At 37.1% G+C, this 21,173-nt stretch overlaps 2 protein-coding genes across 5 annotated transcripts; both read right to left on the bottom strand.

Annotated features, from left to right (window-relative positions):
* Positions 1-258: 258 nt before the first annotated feature.
* On the bottom strand, positions 259-10,821 carry LOC104885924 (hypothetical protein). Of its 3 annotated transcripts, none has more exons than XM_010670584.4 (9): positions 9,679-10,821; positions 8,602-8,790; positions 7,585-7,677; positions 7,307-7,489; positions 7,124-7,226; positions 6,846-7,031; positions 3,505-5,966; positions 1,068-1,636; positions 259-877 (listed from the first exon to the last, which is right to left on the bottom strand). In XM_010670584.4, the coding sequence occupies exons 1-9, from the start codon at positions 9,907-9,909 to the stop codon at positions 736-738; spliced, it is 4,158 nt and encodes a 1,385-aa protein (XP_010668886.2). In that variant the 5' UTR covers positions 9,910-10,821; the 3' UTR covers positions 259-735. The 3 variants fall into 3 exon arrangements, with proteins under 3 accessions (XP_010668886.2, XP_010668834.2, XP_010668926.2); XM_010670532.3 differs by having other exon boundaries at positions 1,068-1,639; positions 9,679-10,820; XM_010670624.4 differs by having other exon boundaries at positions 733-899; positions 1,068-1,639; positions 9,679-10,820.
* A 2,991-nt stretch (positions 10,822-13,812) lies between these two features.
* LOC104886129 (phospholipase A1 PLIP1, chloroplastic) lies at positions 13,813-20,870 on the bottom strand. 2 transcript variants are annotated; one of them, XM_019247716.3, is made up of 6 exons: positions 20,618-20,870; positions 17,560-18,228; positions 16,387-16,866; positions 15,976-16,035; positions 15,454-15,870; positions 13,813-14,940 (listed from the first exon to the last, which is right to left on the bottom strand). In XM_019247716.3, exons 2-6 carry the CDS (start codon positions 18,220-18,222, stop codon positions 14,524-14,526), a joined length of 2,037 nt encoding a protein of 678 aa, XP_019103261.1. In that variant the 5' UTR covers positions 18,223-18,228; positions 20,618-20,870; the 3' UTR covers positions 13,813-14,523. The 2 variants fall into 2 exon arrangements, with proteins under 2 accessions (XP_019103261.1, XP_010668971.2); XM_010670669.4 differs by lacking the exon at positions 20,618-20,870 and having other exon boundaries at positions 17,560-18,492.
* Between the last annotated feature and the right edge of the window lie 303 nt (positions 20,871-21,173).

Below are 21,173 nucleotides of genomic sequence, written 5' to 3'. Positions count from 1 at the left end.
AGGAAAAAATTAAAAGGTGGGTTTTGATGAGAAAAAATAGTGAGAATTTTAAAAAGAGAATATATGAACCATTGATTTTTTATTCAAAGATTGATATTGCTCACACTCCATCTTGTAGAGCTATTTTACAACTCTAGAGGATCCAAACACATAAGCCACTGCCTCACAAGATCAAACTCCGGGATGTGGTCCAGTAAGTTAATGACAAGTTCAGCAAAGACTAATGGAAGACAATCCCCAAGTATTAGGACAAGAAGATGAACAGGAACAGTATCAACAACTTCTGTCTACTCCTTTAAATATGAGGGTGAGTTTGCTACACTGTTCATAGCAAATCTGAACTACTGGAAAACAGCTATCACATGAGCTTTGTCAAGAACCCCCTACTAATACAGTGGGTAAGAATGAAAAACTGATGCTCATCAGGGCAAAAGAAAAGCCCTATTTGTAGTTTCTACAAGCTACTTTGACTAAGTTACAGTGTGTCAGAGCCTAAAAATTTTGAACTCCCAAATGCCTCAGCCTGCTGCTCCTTTCACCCCCTGTCACATTTACTTTTGGGGGGGTGGGGGATAAAGGATTGATTGATTCGTGAACCTCCATTTCATGATCTTTTCCTTGTTCACCAGTCCTCGACTCTTGGAGCGGGAGTTGCTTGGAAAATGATTCCTAGTGTACAGAACCAAGCCGACAGATCCGTTCACCAACCCAGCCATCGCAACCCCACACGTCCTCCTATGCTTGTGGTGCAAGCATCAGAGTCTGGTGGTAGGAGTGTTTTTCATTAAAGATCCTCCCACCACCTTGTCCCTGATTTTGGAACACCAACGGAGGAAAGTCTTCATCTTTCAACTGGTAGTTCCTTTGGGCCACTGATCTGGCAAAATAATCAAATCCTCCTGTTATAACCCAAGAATATAATCACTGTTAATAAAGTTACTGAGGAATAAGAACTAAGCAGCAGCAGGAATAAAAAAGGCTTCTGCAGTATTGAGCTAGATAAATAGAGACAATAATTTACCTCAAGCTGCAGACAACAGAGGGAGATGTGAGAGAGAAAGATTCACCTTTGGAAGCGAGGGGACGACTGTTGGTCTGGTGAAGACTGTTGTGCAGAGCTCCCATGAAATCTTTGATCCTCATATGCTCTCCTCAACCGAGTTCCTTCAACAGGTTGTGATGCATCATTCGTGCCAACAACACTCATAGGACCAAGAGAGCCAAACTCAAGTTGCTCCCCGGGTGATACATAACCAGAATTATGATCATATGGATATAGCATGACAACAGGTCCATTTGACGTTACCCCACCTGAATTCATGCCTGGCATTGGGTACATCCCATAAGCCACATTTACCAAGCTGCTCTGAGAGGAACTGGGTCGTGATGGGCCATTTTGCGTCTGATATGAAGATATTTGGTCATGTCTATAGGTAGACCAAGCCCTGTCAGCTCGACTCTCATTGGTTGCTTGTCGGTCAATCCTTAACTTCTCAGCCTGGCTACGATTGTGACCACGCCCAGCAGCTCTCGCTTTCGCAGCATTCCAATTTCCTTCTCTGTCACCATGATCATTTCTGTCATAGTTGTAACTGTTCCTTCTCGTCCCAGAAGAATGCCGATCTCTAACAGAGGCCTTCTGAAGCATACAGAAATTAACAATTAGATATCAAATGATTAATAAAAACAAGAGATCAGAGTTGAGTTTATAACACAACTATGAGTCTGAAACAATGTACTTCACCCTCTCAGTTCTCAGAGATAGGCATGTAGATGCTCGAGACAACTTTATGAAGACAAACAAGAAAGAGAAACAAAAGCAAAAAAAAAAAAATCTATTATGCAATTATGATGATTCCCTAAGTCTGATCACCATAATCCGATCACCAATATCCTGAGTACCAATGGGGATAGCTTGATGTATCATCAGCCAAGATCTCAAGCAGTCGCATAATAATTGAACGCACATTAGACATTAGTATCATAGTTTTGCAAGCAGAGTAGGATAATCAGCCAGTCAAAGAAAGTATTTGTACCAGATGCAAAGCAATCCTATCTGTTGGATTATACTAGCTGCTGACCCCAAATTATCTGGAGAGGCGGGTCTTGCAGTGATCTGGTTGGGGATGGACGACTAAGATATGTGAGGTGTAAGGAACTATAATATTCAGGGCTACCAGATTAACTTGCAATCCACGATCATTTTCTAATTATTAAAAACCCTCCCTCTCTCTCTCTCTCTCCCCAAGTAACTCGGGTGTTCAAGATTACAGATATAATATACAGGCACAGTAGCTCAGTAAACAGATCCAACGAAACTTTTTCATCCTGTTCCTACAGCCCTAACAAACCTTACTCTTCCATTATGAATCCACACCCAGCCATCATCGGACCCACAGCCTCTGTCCGGATGTCTACTTGAGATATCTCACCAGGGAACATGTAATAGATCATCACCCCAACACATTAGAGAGATAGAAATGAGTTTTCTTTTTCTACTTGGCAGCATAAAGGTTACAGCTAATAGCGAGTTATTCATCATAGATTGTGTCATTGTATGACTAATTCCCCTCAGTGTTTAGCCAATATTCAACGAATGCTTCTCTCACAAAAGACAATGGCAGGACAGGAGAGCTAGTGGAAGTCTGTCACAATACTCAGAAAGGCTGGTGTAAGCGAGAGAGGAAGTCGCTAGAAAGATCAAGACAGAATGGACTTGAAATTTCTGGCAGTTTGAGAAGCTACACAATTACAGTTTGACTTTTGTGGGAATAGAGAAAGAAGAAGGGGAGCTACCATCATTCTTCGGAAGAGAGAATCGCAATTTCAGGGTCTTCCAGTCTCAGTGCACCTCATTTGCTTAGAAAGCAATAGTCTTAACTAGGGTTACAACTCAAGCGCTGGTATTAATACTAAACAATGCCGGCTGCTTCTTTCGTTATAAACTTGGAGCTATCATTCAAAATGCTAATGCTATACTAAAGGAAGATTGGATCGTGGTTCTGCTCCATGCCAAGAGAGATGTTAACATAGTTGCTCATTGGCTAAATGCATTATGGAAGAACCATGTCTGAAGATTAAAACCTGCATTTTGGTATTCCACTTCCAGTCGAAGCTGACTATAAACTTGATCTACAGAATATCATCATGTATCTTCTTTTATCATTCTTTATACTTTAGATCTCACCCTTGCGTTTTTTTACTGTTAGGCCCTTTAAAGGGTTTTTCAAGGCTTCTAATACTTGTACTTGTTTGAGAGTTTTAAAATCTCTCTTAATGGTGTCCTTCCTATTTCGCATCAAAGTTAAGGACTTCACTTGCCTTCGTAATTATGTGTACTCACACTCCACTCAACCCGCATCCAAATTGCTTAAAATGAGTTAAAAAGAAAACAATCCAAACTTACTATGTGAACTGTTGAAACATGCAAGTGCAACAATCACATGCAGAAGACAATAAAATATGGACAACAATATGCACAGAAGGAATAAGAGATGGCCTTACAGGGTTTGGTAAATAGGTTCCTGTTCCACTACGATATCTCGGTAGTTCATCAGCATAGCGTTGGTAGACAGTAGAGGGTCTGCTCGACACAGACTGAAGAGGAGCAACTGGCACCAGGCGAGGGCCATAATTCATAAGCTGGGACAAAAGGTTCGCATTTGCTGCAACAGGTCTTCCGGGACCATCCCAAGGTAAGCGACCTTGTAAGTACATCGGAGGTACAGCAGCAGAGGAGTGACCCATGACGGGTCCAAGAAACCTTGGGCCCTGGCAAAGTCGTCCAAATTGCAGATTTTGCCAGTAGCTCGCGAAGTCACCGTCAAGGATATTAGGCTTTCGCTCTTCCAAAGACTCCACTGCAGTTGCTCTTCTCATGGAATTATTATAGGTATCCAAAACATCAGAAGCATCATGCCCTTCAGAAAAACCGATCTTTTGCCCAGAATCACTGCGGTCAAGACCCTCCTCCCCACGTAGAGGATTACTTGATGGATCAGACCTTCCAGCCTCGGCAGGATAACCATAATAAGGAAGCATAGTCAAGAACGGTACTGGTGGTCCAGTGGGGTAGAATGTAAAAGGAATTTGCTGTGAGCCAGGACCCACAAGCATGGGAGCAATATTTATAATTGAATCAGACCCACTAGTATGTGAAACTTCAAAGCCCGGCAAGTGATGGCTTGGGACATGCAAAGTCGATGCATGCTGAGAAGTTATACTTCTTTCATCAATTTCATTCCCTGTTGTGGACACATTGTTCCAATCTCTAGCTTTATCATCTAACTCGGCAGCATCATGTTCGAAGGTATTTTTATCTTTTCCATGTATATTAGAAGGTACTGAAGCTGAAGCAACTGTTTTCTTCCCCCGCTTTTCCCTAGCCACCTTCAACACTCTTGCAGACGATCCATCCCATGAACTCTCAGATGATGTCTTACTTCTCACTGAACCAGCCTGAGAAGCAGAAGAAAACCTAGCACTAGAAACCCTATCATCTGAGTAAAAGTCATTTACTCGGTTATCTTGGCCCTGAAATTTTTCCACATACTCATCTCTCATTGACTCTCGAAACTCCTTATTAAGTTTTGGCTGTGCTTTTACAGAACTCCCTGAACTAGCCATGCGAGACGAGGGAACCAAGATGGAATTACCGGAAGTTGAAGGCTGTCTGTCATCTGCCTCCCGCGTCTCTAAACTCAAATCATCTTGGCCAAACACTCCACTTGAAGCCGTATCTCGTTCACGCCAATATTCACTATCAGCAACTTGTCGTGCCATTTCTAAAGAACCAAAGTTTTCATCACCTTGTTCAATTAGATCCTCAGAATTTCTAGACATCCCAATTCCAGGAAAAATTTGGGTCAACGGAGATGATATCAAACCTTGCTGAAACTGCAAATTTGCAGCCCAGTGAGGATCAATCAGGGGCATGTTAGCAGGGACCATCCCTCCCATGCTTCTTTGACCATATCCCATAGAGGCAAGCACTGATTGAGATATTGGTACAGGTAGATGAGTTGATGCCAAATTCAGAGGCATAGGGACCTGTCCACCATAATTGTGCAAAGATGTGGACGCCATCAGATTAACAAGATCTTGCTCCTCTTGATGCATCCCTAGCGTCCCCACTACAGAAGCGTGATCCTCGCTCACAATGCCAGTTCCAGAATCATCAACATAACTATTTGAAATACTGTTGGAATCAGCAGTAACATCTGTGATATGATGCGAGGAACTGTGCATTCCAGATAAAAGTTCATCTGACGAGGACACGGTGCTTTGCGTTGACATGGTTTCAGATGCTATATTTTTTCTAAGTTTGCTATCCGTCTTTGAAGAAGCAATTTGGCTCCTCCCAATTTCATTAGGTCTATTACGCCTTGCTCGTGAAGATGCGTCATAATATGCATCAGTGAGCTCAGGACTTGACCGTGTCCGAGCAAAAAGATACTTCCCCTGTACTTCATTCACCAAATGATCAGGTCTCAGGTTTTTCTTACTTCTGTCAATTTGCACACTCTGAGAAGGATTGGTCTTCTCAGCCTTCTCTAAAATCCTTGAACTGGTCAAATTCACAAAATTCTTCTGACCATGTGTGCAAGAAGCTTCAGCAACATCATTGATTTTGGAAGTGCTTTCCAGTGGATAACTAGTACGTTGAGAGGATAGAGGCCGAGTACTCTGAGGAACCTCAACCTCAATTTCTTGCATTGATGAATTGATACTATTCTTGCTACTTACGGCATTCTCTTGATTAGTTGATTGATCATCTGGATTTGTTGATCTTAAGCGCCACGAGTCACTATTTGGGACATCAGGACGGATGCCACTACCATGCCTCTCCCATGTATTCATAAAGAACTGGTTTAACTCAAAAATAATGTTTTCTTCAGGACAATCCACTAACCTGGCTAGCCTCTTTGCCCCGAATGCAAAAGCACTGCGAATTCTGTAGAAATTTCCTGCAAAATTAATAAGCCAAGTATAAACAACATCCTTTTAGATCATCAACAAAAACTTGAAGTCAGTTGATGCTATATTATATAATATTTTTAGTCAATCCCCTTCCCTGCTCATGTTATGATGTAACAGGTCACAGAGTTACACATACTTCCTCCGTTTTTTTACTAAGTGAGTCACTTCTCCTGAAAAGCTTTCACATAAAAGGGAGAACTGACTCAATAAAAAACAGAGGAAGTATTCCCTTTTTTCCAGGTTGATATCAGATATTCATCTCTCCCAAATTGATGACAGAATATAGCTCAGTAAAGGATGTTTTAGCACTCAAGTTTCAACCAGAAATAGGCATATTTTTTATAAAAAGAACGTTACTATTGATTAATTAGTCAAGCTAGTTTCTCAGGTGACGCGCAGGGCTAGGCTTGGAGAAAACAGAAGCAGCCAGGAAGCAACTGGCTGGGCTGACCCAGGACGGGAGAACGACTGATCTTGGTGAGCCAACATATCAAAGGGATCAAATATAGCTGGCCAAACTAAGATGTGATGGAGTCAGTATGAAACAGGCTGGCTTGAAATTTCATCCACGATCCACCCACTTGATGGACCGATCAGGCCAGTTGTAACCTGGACTAACCTAGTAGCCTGGGAAGCCGGTATTGGCCTGACCCAACCTACAGGCCACCTCTAACCGAAGCACAAGTGAGACCATGCCCCTCAAAAAGAAGAAACTTCACAAATTATGTTCAACTAAAGGTATTAGAAACAAGCAATCTACAGAAATAAGCTCCGTTCGGAAAGACCGTAGTAAATTGCTTGAAAGCCTCCTCATATAGGAAAAATGATAGCTAAATTTGTTTTTACTAGGGTTAGGAATTGAGTACCTTTACTAACACTTCTTCCAAGATTATTGTTCACACGCAAAGGATCAATGACATTAAAATGCTTGGGAGGAAAGGACTGTCCCTGATTTTCTAGGCCTCCAGGGCAGACAGCATATACATAACTACACGAGTCGAGAAATACTCTACTTAGCAGCAACGATCCACTATCTTTGCGAGGAGGCTCCGCTGTAGAATTGAATATAAAATAGATTTCAGTATATCACAAATAGCAAGAACACTTAAATTAAATAGGAATAAGCCGCAAGTAGGACGCATACCAGTTACATCAGGAAGTGAGCTAATAGATACAGGACCCCATAGGCTAACGCAAAAATTATCCCAATCAAAGTTACTAAAGAACTCCAAAAATCGATAAAGAACCTGGAAAGCACATGCTATTAGTCGGCATTGGAGAGAGTACAGAATCTAACACAACAAAATGATAGCAAAATGTAAAGCACCTCTAGAGGTCCAGTGAAGGTATTATCGAAAACATGAAATATGTATAGAACCAAGGTCTCCAAGGCATAAGTAGAGATAAGCCCGTGATGAGCACCCAATATACGGCTTTCATAGTAGCACCAGGCTTTGATCAATATTATGCTACGTTTGAAAAGATGATTCCGACCAATTAAGTAGTCAATCTGCAGTTAGGAAAAATCATTTAGGAAAGTGCAAATCCAATCATCACAAGTTCTGAATAATATCCAACAGCAAGTATTAAGGAATAAAACATCACCTCTTCCAGGAAGCAAAGAGTACATAACCCACCCAACTGATTAAATGATATGTCCACAACAATATTTTCCACAAGACACTTTATTATCTTCACCTGTAAAAAACGCACAGTTAAATATATATTAGGTTTAACTTTTTTATAAAAATAAAACACTAGCGAGCAATGCTGCAGCCCTACTTATGAGTTTTGCTTCACATAGCAGCTTTACTCAAAGACATTGTTCACAAGTGCATGTTTATGTTCTTTTCAGTGTCCTGTTAGTCAGATATAATCTGCATAATTTTAGATAAGTTTGAAATATTTTAGTTGTAGAGAAGAGACTCTGTGGGAGACAGATTATAAGCGCCAACACACAGAGCACCGATGGATCTACTAAATGATCATGAAGATACCAAAAGTGTGAGTACTTAATATTTACGTGCTTTATAGTGTTTAAAAAGGTTCAAATAAAATCAGATATATTTTATCAAATATAATCTACATAAGTTTAGGTAAGCTTGAAAGATTTTGGTTGAAGAGAAGAGGCCCTGTGAGAGACGGAGTATAAAGGCCCAGACACACAAAGCATCGATGGATTCATTATATGACCATGAAGATACCAAATGTAAGAGCGCATTTCTAAAGGAGACTTTGCATTGTCTGTTTACAACAATACCCCAACGGCCCAACCCCTCTGAAGAGAAAAATAAAGGATCTTAAGTAATCTACGAAACAAGCAACAAGATTAATTTGTGGTGCTCTCCGACAACAATGACTTACCCACAAAGTAAGACAACAACATTTCCAGATACATCATTCAAGAAAGTGGAGCAATCACTACAAGTGTGCAGTGGCATCAATCAACATTATACATTTTACTAGTCAGCATGATTCACAGCAACACCCATAATTTAACTAATTTATCTGTTATAAGAGTAAAACAAACTGAAAAGGGACAATATTAATCATAACAACATTTAGCTGCATTATAAAAGCCATAAATGGAGTAACAACAGATAAATGGAAAGAATAACTCACTTCTGCCTGAATGTACTGGACCTCTTTTACACGAAATTCTGCATTTTCATTCTTTTCTTCACTTTCTAGTATATCACGCACTTCACTAGCCCAAGTTTCCTTGAGAGACTGGTTTTTACTAAATGCTGTCAAGTCAATGTCCCCATCCGGCAAATATGTCTTCAGAGGAACAGACCCAAAAGTGAAAACCTGTAACAATACATATTAAGGAGGAGAACTATCAAAATGACGTAGATCAGATACAACAATAAGCAGATATCCCTGTACAGACTGACGCTTCTGTGCTTAGAGGGGTGAGATGGCGTCAAAGGACTAACCTTTTGAAGAGAGATGCATAATAAACACGTAGTAACACGTTGTGTTACTTAGGTCTTAGGGAGGGAGGAAAAGGAGGAAAACGTTATCCTCTCAGAGAACTCTCTACTTTCTCAAAGGCAAAATGAAGTATGCAAATGACAACCCATCTCAACTTCACAAGCAATATAATCATAAAGACATGGCCAATAAAAGCCAAGCGAGCCACATTTGTTTAGCTGCTATTACAGGTAAATATCCCAATATAAGAAAGAGGGAAGAACTAGTAGGATGCTGCACAACAACTGAAGATGAAGAAACATTTGAGGCATAGATTGTGCAGCAAATCATGACAGGCAAAATATTAGTCTGGTTGAATATGCAAGCTCAGCACAGCTTTGGTAGTAGTTAATACATAATCATGGTAACAAGCAAAAAAGGTACAAATCTTATAACGGCATAATGGAATTGAGTTACAGCATTAAATATTGGTAGATTTATTGATACTGGAAATGCTATTAGGCGTAAGTATAATAACTACGAAATACGAAATGTTCCAGAAACACAAAGTGAGACAAATCAAACTGACACAGCAGTTAACATAAGGCTAATTCTTATAGCATTAGTGCATTACAGCAGCACTAGAAGTGTAAATGCACAAAAGGTCATGTACTACCACTACAGTACTAGCAAGAAATGGCAGGGAAATGTCAAACAACAAATCAATCAATCTCTCACTAATTATCACCTAGCAATCAAGCATTATAAAGGGGGTAACTTCACCTGACAAGGGAAGCATTTCCTGATCAACCGCTGCACATAATCAGCAACAGCATTTCGCCTTTCTTCTGATGGCTGATTGGGCTGAATGCAGGCTATAAGCTCTGCAATTCTCTCCTCGGCTCTCAACCATCGTTCCGAATTTACAACACGAATCACCGAAGCAGATACATTGGGCAGAAGCCCATTCGGGTGTAGCCCACTTGGCTGTTGCCTAGCCTCAAGCCCGCCCATGCAAGCAAAGGCTAGTTTCCTTCACTCAATACTCTAATCCTAAGCCAAAACCTACCCACTAGTAACAATCCAGATTAAGAAAACACCAAACTAACCCAGATTTTCAACTCAATCAAAGTACCTTCCCACTTTGCAAATTGCAAAAAAAATCAACTTTGGTGTTCTTATTATCCAAAAGTTAAACTCCAGATAATAATAATAATAATAATAATAGGTCAAATTTTTGGGTTATCACAAACTAGAACTAAACTATAATACTATGAATTAGATGCTACAAGAACAACTCCAAAAAATTTCCAAACTTAAGCTACTAAAATGATCATAAACCTTAAAACAATCCAAAAAAACACAATCTAATACTCCAACAATTTGAAACCTAAATAATCTATCAAACCCTATTTCAGATAGATTAAGAACAAATTATCTTACCCAACTTTGGCAGGAAAAAACCCTAGCTGAAAAAATAGAGGAACTTTTCCAAAGTGGGTACAACAATATGTTGATAAATGTCGACAAATGGCAAGTTTAATACCAAAATTCAACGAAAAAAGAAGAACCCAAGTGAGATTAATGCTAATTATTGTACAAAAGTTATGCTCCAAAGAAAAACATCAAAAGCAGAGGTTATTGGATCGCATAAAAGGGAAAAAAAAATGAAGTATCCAACAAAATGGGAAAGAAGGGAAGAAATAGAATCAGATATTTAGAGAAGCATGGATTCGATGGCAAGAAAAGGGTAAATTTTTATTTTGAATTAGGAAATTGGGAAAATAAGAAAAAGAAAAAGGGAGAAAGATAGAGAAAATCTGGTGGTGGTGTTTGAGGAAAGAGAGAGAAAAGAAGAAGAAAAAAGAGAGAATGAGGGGGTTTTGAGAGTTTGTTTTCTCCTTTGTCAATGTGCTAACAACTTCTTGTTCACAATTGGTTAATTTTTTTGCCCTAAGTTTTTATTGAGTGCTAAGTGCTAAGTTATGGGGCCACCTAAGAGTATAAGATTTAATTAGGTATATGAAATGAAACCTAGATATATATGATATAGTAGTATCATATTACTATATATGGTCCGGCCTTGTTATAGATTATAGTTCCTTAAATGTTAATCATAATCACAAATCTTGCCTCAAAGTTATTTTAAGGTTGAGAATAATAATGTGGGGGAGGAACAAAGGTAGTTAATATGTACTTAAATTGTATTAAGAGTATTAAGGATGTTTTGGTCTAATGATTAAAATTGAGGTGATATGAACAATAGGTTACAGGTTCGAACCCTCTATGTTGTACTTTGTATTACCTTCGTGGCTCATATAGATCAAAAAAATGTATTGAGGGTATTTCGTGATGAGGTTGCAAAGTGATTGTTTGGTTTCTTGGCTTGTTTTTAAAAATGATAGTTTTTTGTTTTATGATTGTATTGATAGTATGATAAGGTTTGATTTATACCATAGATAAGGTAAAGGAATTTCTATTCCCAAATAATATAACTAAAAAGATAATCACAAGGTGCTCCCTACCCAGTATAATGCTCTCTCAAAAATCGGATACCTTTTTGTTTTCGTTTCTAAGTCTCCGGACTCCAACCATTTACATCAAACAAGTTTGGCTTTAAATAAAATTATGTAACTAATCTTGTAAAATCGAGATGATAACAATTTTACCTTAATCTTATATATATTCTCTATTTTTTAATAGTTGCATCGGTGTGGGTTGGCACACTGAAATGAAGAGCAAATTACTTGAGCTACTAAGATTCGAATTATTTTTAATCGATATGTTTATTACCTTCACTAAATTCTTCTTGTACTACATCTTCCAATCCACGTGATGTAAGTATAAAAAAATGAAGGAAGTATAGTATGTTGTGAAAATTTAAAGTTTGAAGTATAAATTTGACATGAAAAATCAAACGAGTCATATAATTTTGATGGTGAAGGTAATTGAGTACGTAGTTGTCGTTCAGTTGGTAAGTACTACAAATAATAATAGTAATTGTGTTTTTGTAATTTTCAATTTTAGCTTCATAATGCAATAGGAGAAAAATTATTATTAGAGCAGTTTGCATAGTACCAAGTAAATAATTTCTAATATTCCTTCCATATTTTTTACTTGCTAGCTACTTAATCTACAATGAATATTTCAATTTATTTGCTACATTTTTCTAAGATGTCATCACGTAAATAATACCCATTCCATGTTATTTATACTTGTTTCATCTTTTTTTCATTAGCCTATCAATCTTTTACTTATCATGCACTTTCTTTTCACCATATATACTAGTAATTATATAAGAATTATAAATTGATCCTGTTTAGAAACTGGTCAAAAGAGTATGTATTGTTGAGAGTTCAAAATTCCAGGAAAGTGTCAAATCTCGAGAGCCTTGTCACCGGAAATTCTGCAAATACAATCAAACTAGCCTTTTTTTTTTTTCGAGAACGCCCCTCCAACGCTCAAATCAGATGTGATCAAGGTAAATAGAGAAAATGAGTAAAGGGAGAGAGAATGTCTGGTTTTTGTAGGTGAGAATTGAATAGTTGTTCGTTGATAACTATTGTATTTTATAGTGTTGGTGATTTCTCGAAGACTTGACAGGGAATATTCCAACTTTTGAGAAAATTGTCTCCCTCTTATGATAAAGTTTATTTTCATCTCAAAAAGGTTGATGGGCCTCTTTCAAATACATCAATTTGACCAGTTGATGGGCTTTTTTAAGTTAACTAATTTGACCAATTGATGGGCTTTCTTTAAGTTAAAACTATTTTGACCAGGTGATCGGTAAACAATGACCATAGTCCATATGTCCCTATCTACATTAGGATGTAGGCTCTTGTCCTGAGATTTCAAGCATTTAAGCTTTGAGTTTCGCATAAAACTTACGCGAATAAGAGAATTTTTTTGTTCAATTCAAACATACGTTATCATGTTGTGTTAATTAACCTTGTCTATTTTATTAATTACGTGTCTTAGTTTGATCCCTTTAAGGGGGCGTTTGGTTCACATAGTGGTATGGGTTTGGAATCAGGAATGAAATCAATGTGGTATAGGTTTGGAACTTGATACCTAATACCATATGTTTGGTTTTATTTGGGAATGAAACTTTTTTTCCTATTTAATACATAAAGGTATTGGTATGAGCCAAACCCACCTCCCCTTGGGTTTCTAAACCCCATACCTTATGGGTTTGAGGTATGGATTTTAAATCTATCAAATTATTAAACAAATACTAGGTATGGATTTTGCTCATTCTAAACCCATACCTCATACCAAAATCATATGAACCAAACACTCCCTAATACTCAATTAACCCAAAGATCTTCATAACCAAGGATGTCTTAGCGTAGTAGTTAAGGTTGAGGTGCTGTAAACGATAGATCACAGGTTCAAATCTCTCCTCCCCTTCTTTGTACTGCCTTCGTTCAAAGAACAAGAAGTGTTCGTCTGCAAGAAGCCTACCCACGGAACGTTCGATACTGCCAATGTAAGAAGCTGGCAGCAGGCAAAAAGTGTTGTAAGAAGAGTTTGTCAAGCTGTAACTCTGTACATACTATATTGCTGTAAGTACATACGTTGGTGTAGAAGGCAATTAAGTTGCTAGTTTTATCCTTTTGTATGAGTAATCAGGGAACAATTTTTCGTGATTGAGCATATTTGATCAGTCTGAGAAACCATACATATTATAAAAGCAAATTGGTCCTGCACTGATGTTGAGTATATACAACATACTATTGTGATAATACTAGTCTTTCTGTTTGTTACTCTATACTTATATATCTTTGTGCTAAAGAGTAAAGACTGATAAATGATGCAATAGGATAATACTAGTCTTTCTGTTTTAACATGGCAATCATCTCATAGGCGCTTTCCCTGAAATCAATTCTTGATGCAGGCAAAGGGGACAGAGGGAATGCGGGATGTTGAGCTTGGGACGATTCGCCAAAAGAATACAGTTCAGGGATTTTATGTACCTTTTTAATATACATAGACTATCTAAAAAACATGTTTTATAGAGAATTTAGGAATTGGGGTTGGCTCAAGTGGTGAACTTTTCCATCTTTTCTAACAAGTTCAATTCTTACCCCAAGCAAATTGAGAGTGTGTGGCTTGTAATAGGCCTCTAGGTAGGAGCCCTGCGCGATAAAAAAATAAAAATGTTTCATAGAGAACAAGAGAGACGAAGGTGGTGGAGAAAACTTCAACGTGCAATCACAATGTTACCCTCTCTTGCTCTCCATAGAACATGTTCTCTAGGTACCCGAAAGGCCGAACTCTTTTCAAACAATTGTTGTCAGAAATGATATAGTTTTGGGCATCTTTGGTCTAATACCAACACTTTCAACACCCACATAGTAGTATATATTAGTTGTTAGAATTTTACTAGCTTAATTTCTTAGTTGATTTTGAGGGATAGATGTACATGTTATGTACAAGAAAGTCTTAGCTCCAAATCTATATATACATGCATCCTATATCTCTCCCTCTGTTTTCTTCTCTTCTCCCTTCCTCGGTCTTCTTCTCTAATTGCTTTCTTTCTTTTTTCTAATCTTAGTGTTTATTTGAAGTTGGTTCGACGATCACCCGAACCCCATTCTACATATGGTAAATTTTGAGTAACATAGATCACACACTAGTCATCACCTCTTTTCTTGTTGATGTGTTCTCCAATATACCTTCATGTGTCCATGAATATTGGGTTGGAGAAGCTATCAATGGCCATATCACATGTCTCTCTCTCTTGACTTTTCGGAAGGCTATCTTCGTGTATTGCTTTATAACCCCATTAACTGCCTTTGTATAGTTGTTTGAGTCATGATCTCTGAGGATAGTTCCGTCCGAACCATAAGCTTTAGGATCACTTAGAGTTTCCAGAGGATGTGGAGTATTCAGAAATTCCCTCAATGCTATTGCTACCGAGGCTGGTTGAGTGTTGCCGAATGTATAGAGGGCACAACCTTGTGGAAGCAAGGGATGTGATGGCGAAAATTTTTCAGCTGGTTGAAGAATATATACTTGTCCCATAGGAAAGTACAACATTTTCTGTAGGATCATGCAAATAGAATGGTGAGTAGACTTGACAAAATTGACCTGTCATATGCTCGAACTGAAACTGGATAAATGGATTTTTACTCAAGCCAAAATTGACCTCACTTAAATTGGCTGAAAAATCATGACTAAACTTGATTTTTTTCGTAATAAGCTAATCGACAATAAACCCAAATATGACCGAACCTGAACTGAATGACTCATGACCTAAATACAACATGAACAAGTAGTTTATTTTCAGACAAATTGATTACCACATTTAAGTCCGTGAACTATACTGTGTGTGTGTGTGTGTGTGTGTGTGTGTGTGTGTGTGTGTGTGTGTGTGTGTGTGTGTGTGTGTGTGTGTGTGTGTGTGGGTGTGTGTGTGTGTGTGTTAGAACATTTTCAGAGCTAATTGATACTAGTAATAGTAAAAGCAAGTATGTCTGTAATATGAACTTGTGGGAGTGAACACCAAACACTAAAGAAGAGAATAAACTACACCAGGTCTTAGGAGATACTCACATGTTTATTTAGACATGGGTGTAATCTGAACGAGCTGTTTAAACGCTTCAGGACCTGTTCGACTTGTCGAGGATAATTGCATGAGAATGATCTAGGAACAATATCCCTATGCATAATGACATTTTGCACCATGCTTTCATCCAGTTTTAATTGCTTCAAGATTTTTTCCCCTCCACAAAACACGAACGGGGATCCAAAAGTAACCACTGGCAATATGGCTGATGGCTTGACAGCCTTTCTTGCCATGAGCATCATATGGACTAATAGTGATAGACTTCCACCTAGTGAGTGACCTGTAAATTGAAACTTTGCTTCTTCTCCATAGGTATCTAAGTGATTTTGGATTTCGGGCATGAATTGCTCGTATATTCCTTTTGCTGCTTCGTAGATTCCTCGATGAACTGCTGCATCTGTATCCTGTGTGTGTGACAGTCTGACAGAGCTTAGACAGGTTTTACAAACGCGCACCTTCAATGATTTGAACTATTGATAACATATAAACGCATATGCAGTTGTTCTTACCTCGAATTTGGCAGGCTCAAAGAACAAGTTTGCTTGCCAAGAAGCCAGTGATTCAGATCCCTGCAACAATACACCAAAATGTCTTGTAAAGTCATATAGGATCATTCAGTATTGTACTCCCCCTCTGTCCTGAAATCTTTGCCCCATCTGGGTTTCAGAGGTCAAACTTTATTGTGGGATCTTAATAGATTTTTTTCAATGTTTATTATCAATATAATGTAGTTTTTCATAATATCAAAAACTGTGTAGTTAATGATATTAATGGTGAAAAATCTGTCTTAAGGACAGTGAAAAGGTCAATGAGGCAATAATGTTGGGACAGAGGAGTAATACAATTCTCAAAAAGCTTGGAGTTCGTACAATGCAGGAATTGAAGCATATAAATCTTAAGTAAAAGAAGATGGGTTATACCTGGATTACAAAGAAGCGCACATGAGTTCTTGGATCATCACAAATGAACCACTCACAAGGTGATGAATGTAGTGACTGAAGTTCCTTGGCAGCCGCTTGCTTTTCTCTCTCTTTCCCAGCCACTACTGCTGTCATCGTTGTTGCAGCCATTTGTGCAGCCATCTCTGAGTTACAACCTCTAGGTACCGGACATACTTCTATATTGCCTGAATAAACGGCATCTCTACATGATGTGCTGGAATGATATTGATCAGTTTTAGCTTGATTTTGAACATGACAAGCTGCAGAAGCGGCAATTTCATAGGCAACAGAAGAGCTAACTATATGTTCTCGATTTGTTTGTTGCAGATTTTCTAAGTCTTCTTCTTTCAGGTGAGTTGAGTCCCTGGCTAATTTGGCATTCAATTCAATAGCCTTCGCTTTCTTCTCCAAGGAAGATGTTACAAATTGTAGACCATAATACCGCTGTAAGTCATGAGCCTACATGTTAAACATAATCCTCTTAGCTCCTCATCCTTCGGCATTCAAATGGTCAAAAACATTCTCTGTGTCTACATAAACATCTTACATCACATCTACTAGATTGGTACATAAGGGGTTTGCTGTATTGGTGTCAAAAATTCACCACATAAGCCTAAATGTTGACCAAATCATGTACATGTACTCTACTTTCTTATTTTCTTCCTTTCTCATCGACTGTTCTAAGTTCTAACATAATGTTGTAATGTCACCTCCTTAAAGATCACGGCGTAAATTACTTCACTTCCTAGACATCAATTTAATATTATAAATTAATTGTGTGACTTATTAAGGAAAGTTAAGACAAAATGGCTAAGAAAGGTAAAAAGGAAGAGGAGCATATGTTACATACTAACATGTGTTCATGTCCATCAATATTTAGGTGTCTTAATCATCGTGCTATATTCATATACCAAAATGTCATCAGCTCTTTTGTTCGTCTGTGTAAATCGGGTGTATAATACGCAAAAGGCTTAATCACTCCAAATCACATAGAAGTCAATTTTAATTTGTACTGGAGTAGCTTTTCCATAATTTGGATTGACTAAACTCTATCATATAAGTTTTTGTGGTTTTTTTTAGTCATTCCAATTTCATATACCAACCAGTTAATTATTCGGCGGATATTATAATTTTACAGATAGAAGAGCATACCTTAATTTGAGGAATTGAATAGGCTTTGTTACAGAGGTAAGCCAGTTTAGAGAACTTATTTGCATCTGTCCAAGGTACATGAACCAGCATCTTTGAGAATGATTCAGAATCAATTCTTACTTCATCTTCTATATCTCCATATTCCACTAGACAACCATCCTCACTATCACAATTTTCTTCCTTATCTCCCTCTCTACAATCAACTTCCTTTTCTTTTCTTCCCTTCCATCGCGTTCTCAGCTCCAAGAGCCGCTCCACCCAATTCGCTCTTTTCACTCGTTTCTCTCTATCCACTTCCTCTTCCATTTCTCCATCATCCATGCTGCCATCTACGCTCTCTGTATCAGTCTCATTCTCATATTCAGTATCAAACAATAGTGACTTTACAGGTGTTGCACAAGTACAGGGAGCTGCAAATGGGTTAGAGAAAATCCCAAAGGAGCGATTTGGCCTTAGCTTACTTGACCGAGGTGAAGAAGAGGCAGCTCGAAGTCGAGTCGAGGAGGCCACAAGGTTGTTATCCGAGTATGATCTTCTCATAGGTGCTTGTTTATACAACTCTTCACCGGAGGATGATCGTCGAAGAATCACATTCTCCCCAAGGATGCCTCTCCTTGCTGTGGCAATGTGGGAAGAAGGTATATTCATTGAAGAGCATGCCATGGTAACCTGTACATTCAAACATGTACCTATATACATTAGTAAACAAGAAACACCAAAATATCCCCTCCAATCGTTGCAAATACATTTAAGTAACCATTATTGAGTTCGCGAGCTTAGTATTTTGGTTAAAGATTATGAGATGGGACTTGTTTTTTTCAAGTCTTGTAGAAGATTTAGATGAAAATACATTTCTTAACTACACAATATTAATGTTCCACCGGTAGGTTTGGTTAAAAGATATGGTGGTTAATACTTTTTGAGCATATAAGTTGATCCAAATATTTGTGCAATTGTGCTTGCTTTACCTGAATCAGCGGCCTAATAAGTTGAAGTAACGGAGAATTTTCCTAACATGGGGGTGATTACACATTACCAAAAGTTTCCATCTCATTTCACCTAGTTAGACCATTACTCTTCATAGTTTCACCTAAAAGTAAGTCAATAATCACATGTTTTCTTCTTATGGTGGTATCAAGTGGTAACAAAAGTTTATGAAGAAACGCATATACTTAAAAGGAGGGAAACAATGCAATGGCCTGGACTATACTTACTCCGTTCAGAAATAGTTGCACCATTTCATGTTTTCACGCTTGCCAATGCATTATTTCAAACATTAATATCTCTAATTATCAATAAGTAAAAATTATAAAAAGTTGATATTAAAATAATATATATTGAGACGAATCTAATAAGATCTCATATGACTATATTTTTCCTAAAATATAAATCACCAAAGACAACCAAAATGCAAGATATAAATAGTAAACAGTATACAAATGGTGCAACTATTTCTAAACAGAGAAAGTATATCTTAAGAATTTATTAGCATTTGGCAAGATATATATCAATATCAACCTTGATCATTACTATGTCTTCATTTATTACACTTGTCAAATGAGTTGCGTATTCGAAAATACTCCCTTTATATTTTTTTGTTCTTGTTAGATTCAGTTTAATGCGTATTTTTATTATAACGCATTCTCTATTTCAATTCGCTTGTCTCAATTGTCAACTCCAGATAGTACGAGATACTTTACGTCTTATTTAATTGTATCTTGTTTTACTTTAATACCTATTGTAGATGTTGTTTGACCTTCAATTAATGAAATTTCTCTTTAAAAAAAAAAATACTTTGCGTCTAAAAATAAAATCGGTGTTACATTTTTTTGGGGGTTCCATTTCAAGAACCCCGTGATAAGATGAATTATCTCTAAGTTGCCCTCGCACAGTGTCACTCACCCAAAGGTCCAACAAGCTCAAACCCCCCCAACAATATTGAAATTTATGTTCCACTAAAATTTGAACCTTGGTCTCTCATAAAATCAATGTCTACATGCAAAAATAACACACTCAAAAAGGAATTTTACGTGTGTTACCAATTATTTGATGCCATTATTTAGAACTTAGAAGTAGCGAGAAACAAATGGGCAAAAAGGACAGCTCTTGTTATTATATAACAAGGTTGTAAGCATATTAGCATGGCTGTCTACCTTGTGGACTCCGCCTGTTATCTTTCACATTATCAAAATTTTGCTACTATCTCATCGTATTTAATAATATCTCCAACTACTAATACTATATGCAGTACTCTTTTCTTGCCATTTCATACATGCATAGTTCTACTATTATATTAATTTTATTTTCATAGTTTAAGATTCAAGATTCAAGAACAAAAAGAAATGTTGAAAGAGAACTTATTCCTCAGTGCCAAATTAGTTGCTACATTTGTTTTTCCATATCAAAGTTCCTCAAATCTAATAATAAAAAATTTCCTTTCAAAAAAAAATATTATTATTTATAATCTTGTTAGATTTGTTTTAATGAGTAATTGATCGATGTCAACCTATCATAGTACTTTAAAGATACTCTCTCCCTCCATAACATAATAACTTAATAACTGCAATAAATGAATATTTTATGTCTGATAAATAATAACACCCATATGTTGCAGTTACTATGTCACGGAGGAAGTATTAAAAATCAAAATGTATGATTTAATTTGCAAATCGTGAAAAATGTTACAACTAAATTAGAACGGAGGGAGCATGCTTTATTAAATTTCAAAACAATAGAAAAACGAAAATGAAACGAATAAAATAATGATATGAAGAAGGCCTAAATTCAACTAAACCTAATTGTTCTCAATAGAAGCTCAAAATTGCTTGGAATAAACGTACTACATTTTCAAACTACTTTAATTGCTTTGAATTTACCATAATGTATAATTATTTGGAACGTACATAAGATCAATCTTAAAATTACATCATAAGATCAATCCAAATTAAAATTTTCATAAAAAGTTCTGAAGATCCACAAAATGAAAATACTAATTACATTCTAATTATTGTTTGATGCATGATTTTAGAGAGGCGAGCAAAGAAGAAATAAAATTTACCTGGTAATTAAGTGGTTAAATTATCTCATTGTTTCAGATTTCAGCGCTGTAAATCAAGCTTAAGGATGAACGAACGACATGCATGATTAAAGAGCTTAAAATGTAAATGTGGGTTGCATGAAAGTAAAAATTTGTGGTGAATAAATATTTTGAGAATTGAGAGAGAGTGATGACAATCTATCATATGATGAACATTTTGAGATCCGAGGTTTGTGATTTGTGAAATTCATACTAAAAACTTGAAAATATTTATGGAAAGGAAAATAAAATGGCCACGGGTGAACTTTTAGAGAATCATGTCACGTGGACAACGGAGGTATCTCTATTTGAATGAGTCTTTTCATTGTTGGACTTGTTTGCCCTTTCTTTTCTTTTTAAAAAAACTTAAATAATATTAGGTTCATAATACTGCCTCCGTTCCATAATATAGTGCCTATTTTGTTTTTGATGGGTCAAATTTTAAAATCTTTGATCGAAAATTCTCATTTGTATATATAAAAAAATATATATTCACGTGGAATCTTGTTAAATTCGTCTCAATGTGTAGTTTCATAAT

This window comes from Beta vulgaris, chromosome 1 (genome assembly GCF_026745355.1).
Source record: "Beta vulgaris subsp. vulgaris cultivar EL10 chromosome 1, EL10.2, whole genome shotgun sequence".
NCBI classification, from domain to species: domain Eukaryota; kingdom Viridiplantae; phylum Streptophyta; class Magnoliopsida; order Caryophyllales; family Amaranthaceae; genus Beta; species Beta vulgaris.
Note: the sequence above shows the minus strand (reverse complement) of the source record. Positions and strands in the feature narration are given on the sequence as shown.

Excerpts from the sequence above, each read along its gene's own strand:
- LOC104885924 (XM_010670532.3), bottom strand. The coding sequence starts at position 9,909 with ATGGGCGGGCTTGAGGCTAGGCAACAGCCAAGTGGGCTACACCCGAAT. Across the intron at positions 7,678-8,601 it reads TCCAGTACATTCAGGCAGAA|GTGAAGATAATAAAGTGTCT; the intron begins GTGAGTTATTCT and ends CGTTTTTTACAG. Across the intron at positions 878-1,067 it reads TCGTCCCCTCGCTTCCAAAG|ATCAGTGGCCCAAAGGAACT; the intron begins GTGAATCTTTCT and ends TTATTTTGCCAG.
- LOC104886129 (XM_010670669.4), bottom strand. The coding sequence starts at position 18,258 with ATGTATATAGGTACATGTTTGAATGTACAGGTTACCATGGCATGCTCT. Across the intron at positions 16,036-16,386 it reads TGCGCTTCTTTGTAATCCAG|GGATCTGAATCACTGGCTTC; the intron begins GTATAACCCATC and ends GTATTGTTGCAG. Across the intron at positions 15,871-15,975 it reads TTGAGCCTGCCAAATTCGAG|GATACAGATGCAGCAGTTCA; the intron begins GTAAGAACAACT and ends TCACACACACAG.